The sequence below is a fragment of the Corvus brachyrhynchos genome, unplaced genomic scaffold (genome assembly GCF_000691975.1).
Source record: "Corvus brachyrhynchos isolate BGI_N302 unplaced genomic scaffold, ASM69197v1 scaffold114, whole genome shotgun sequence".
Taxonomy (NCBI): domain Eukaryota; kingdom Metazoa; phylum Chordata; class Aves; order Passeriformes; family Corvidae; genus Corvus; species Corvus brachyrhynchos.
In genome coordinates, this window is record NW_008238337.1 from 4,544,739 (window position 1) to 4,547,471 (window position 2,733).

General features: G+C 56.4%; 2 protein-coding genes across 2 annotated transcripts in view; one reads left to right on the plus strand and one right to left on the minus strand.

Annotated features, from left to right (window-relative positions):
- Positions 1 to 1,719, plus strand: part of FAM222A (family with sequence similarity 222 member A) — a 19,180-nt gene extending 17,461 nt beyond the window's left edge. The window contains exon 5 of the mRNA XM_008634200.2: positions 3 to 1,719. Coding sequence (XP_008632422.1) covers positions 3 to 399 — 397 coding nt within the window. The 3' untranslated portion in view covers positions 400 to 1,719. The remainder of the gene's footprint in view (positions 1 to 2) is intronic.
- The window catches only part of TRPV4 (transient receptor potential cation channel subfamily V member 4), an 18,126-nt gene continuing 16,508 nt past the window's right edge, over positions 1,116 to 2,733 (minus strand). Inside the window, exon 14 of the mRNA XM_017734724.1 lies at positions 1,116 to 1,189. Coding sequence (XP_017590213.1) covers positions 1,116 to 1,189 — 74 coding nt within the window. The remainder of the gene's footprint in view (positions 1,190 to 2,733) is intronic.

Here is a 2,733-nt window from a genome sequence, read left to right on the forward strand (position 1 = left end):
GTGCGCGGGCCCTCACGGCCCTACGGCCTGGGCAGCGCGGCCGACAAGGTGAGCTCGTCCCCCTTGAACTGCATGCACGGCAACTTCGCGGTGGGCCAGTACTTCGCTCCCCCCTGGAACAGCATCCTGGTGACCCCCAACAGCGACTGTTACAACCCACCGGAGCTGGGGGCCGGGCCCCGCGAGCTGGGGGTGCCCCCGGCCGAGGGGCTGCCCAGCAAGACCCTCTGCAATACCTCCATCCTCAGCAGCAGCCTCCAGTCCCTGGAGTATCTCATCAACGACATCCACCCGCCCTGCATCAAGGAGCAGATGCTGGGCAAGGGCTACGAGACCGTGTCTGTGCCAAGGCTCTTGGACCACCAGCACGCCCACATCCGCCTGCCCGTCTACAGATAAGGGACCGATGCTGCTCTTCCCAAACCCAGGGCGAGGACTTTGGCGCGAGCTGCGGGTACCGACCATGACAGCGAGGGCGGGGGGACGGGGAGGGGGACACGGGGTCGGCTGCCGAAAGGGCTCCCGGGACACTGGGGTTGCACCGGGGTCCCCAGACTGGACACACCCGCGACCTGCTGGAAGCCGAGGCCGAAGGACCGCTTGTCTATATAGCTCAGAAATCATTTTATCTCCACGAATGTGAACAGGGAATTGCTACGAGTTGCTGCTATCCAGGGAGGGGAGGCTCTGCTGCGCTGGCAGTGCCTGGAGCGGGGCAGAGCCCGGTGTCGTGGCCAGCTGGGACCCTCCATGGTGGGTCCCAGCGCGGTGCGTGGCCGGGAGGCTCCATGGTGGCCAGTGCTGGCCTGGCAGCTGTCCAGGAGGCTCCACAGGGGCTGGTCCTGGCACGGCGGTGGCTGGGAGGCTCCATGGTGGCCAGTGCCAGCCCAGTGGTGGCCGGTCCCAGCCCGGCATGCGGCCGGCGTGTGGCCGCAGGGAGCTGGCGCCTGACCTGTAGCTGAAGTCCGTAACTTGCACTGCTTTGATTAAAGCTAATAACTGGGGACAGTCTGGAGGCTATTTAAGAAAAACACTTGAAAACTTGAACAGATTTTTTTGGTTTTTTAATTTTTTTTTTTTTTAGTTGACTAGGCTGTACATCTACGTGTTGGCTGCTACAGAGTCTCCTCCCACCCCTCTTCCTCCTCCTCATCCTCCTCTCGCCTGGCCCCACAGTGGCCACTGGCTCCTATTCCCACTCAACCAGGAGGTTTGGGACCCCCTCAGCCCCTCTCTCCTGGGAACCCCCCGGCACTCACACTTCCAGGCTGTTTTATTTCCCCCCCTTACTGTCAGTTCTACCTTGGTTCTGGGTCGCGGTACCGGGGCGCTCACATACCTCCTTTTTATCTCTTTTTTTTTTTTTTTTAAAAAAAAAACCCCAAAACAATTCCAAAATGCTCATTATGGTCCGTTATTCACTCTGTGTAATTCTGTGTTTAATAGATTTGTTCATTTACAAAAGGCTCCTCACCACGAAATACAAAGTGTTTTGATGTTTAAAGGTAAAAGCAGAATAATATCCCGATGAAACCCAAGGTGATTGTGCTCGGAAAAGAGGTACTGTATCCCTGAAAGCCTGTTCAAGCACTAAGTGCATTTACAAATCTCTGAGAATGTTTTTTTTTTATACTAAAATTGACCATTATATTCTACTGTGAGAAGTGCTGGCTGCACTATATTGTTTTAAAAATGAGAAAAAAAAGAAAAAAAAAAAAAGGAAAAAAAAAACCAACCAAAAAACAACACAAAACCTGCAAGCCGTGTGTCCGGATGGTGTTTTTCCCAAAGTAAAACCAGGATCTCGCTGGATGTGTGCTCTGGAGTCTCTTTGCTTTGCTGTGGCCTCCCCTGGGCTCCCCCCCAGAGCCAGGGACACCCCCCTGCTCCCAGAGATTTTTAGGGCACAGAGGAGCACCTATAAATAACCTGTTAACGATGCTGAGCCATTAATCCGGCCTGGCACCAGCCTCCACCTCACACCCAAGGGGTGGCATATGGGACAAATCCCTGGGATTAGGGCTGCGGCCTCACGTGCGCCCATGGGACGTCCGTCCCTCGCGGGGACGGGGCACCGTGTTCCCATCCCTGCTGCCACTCCTCATCCACGGCCAGTTTCCCTCTGGGTTAAAAAATTCCTGGTGCCCAGGTGGGATGGGGGCTCCTAAATCCGACCCCTCTGCTCTGCCAGCAGCAGCACTGAGTCAGTGGCACCGGGATAATGGTACTAAATCCCCAAATGGCTCCGGGCTGTGGATGCATCTCCCTGGCCTCTGTGTGCCGTGGTGGGACATACGGTGTGTCCTTATCCCAGTCAGGGAGGGGACTCAGCGGGGCAGGGGCTCAGCTGCCCTCCTTGCATGGCTGAGAGGGTACAGGGATGGGATGGGAATGGGAATGGAATGGGATGGGATGGGATGGGAATGGGCACGGGATGAGGATGGGGGCAGGATGAGAATGAGGATGGGGATGGGATAAGGGTGGGGATGAGATGGGATAGGGATGGGGACAGGACAGGGAGGAAGATGGGAATGGGATGGGGACAAGGATGTGGATAAGATGGGATGGGATAAGAATAGGGAAGGGGATGTGGATGGGAACGGGGATGAGAACAGGATGGGGATGGGGGTGAGAGTGGGATAGGGATGGGATGGGATGGGATGGGATGGGATGGGATGGGATGGGATGGGATGCGATGCGATGCGATGCGATGCGATGCGATGCGATGCGATG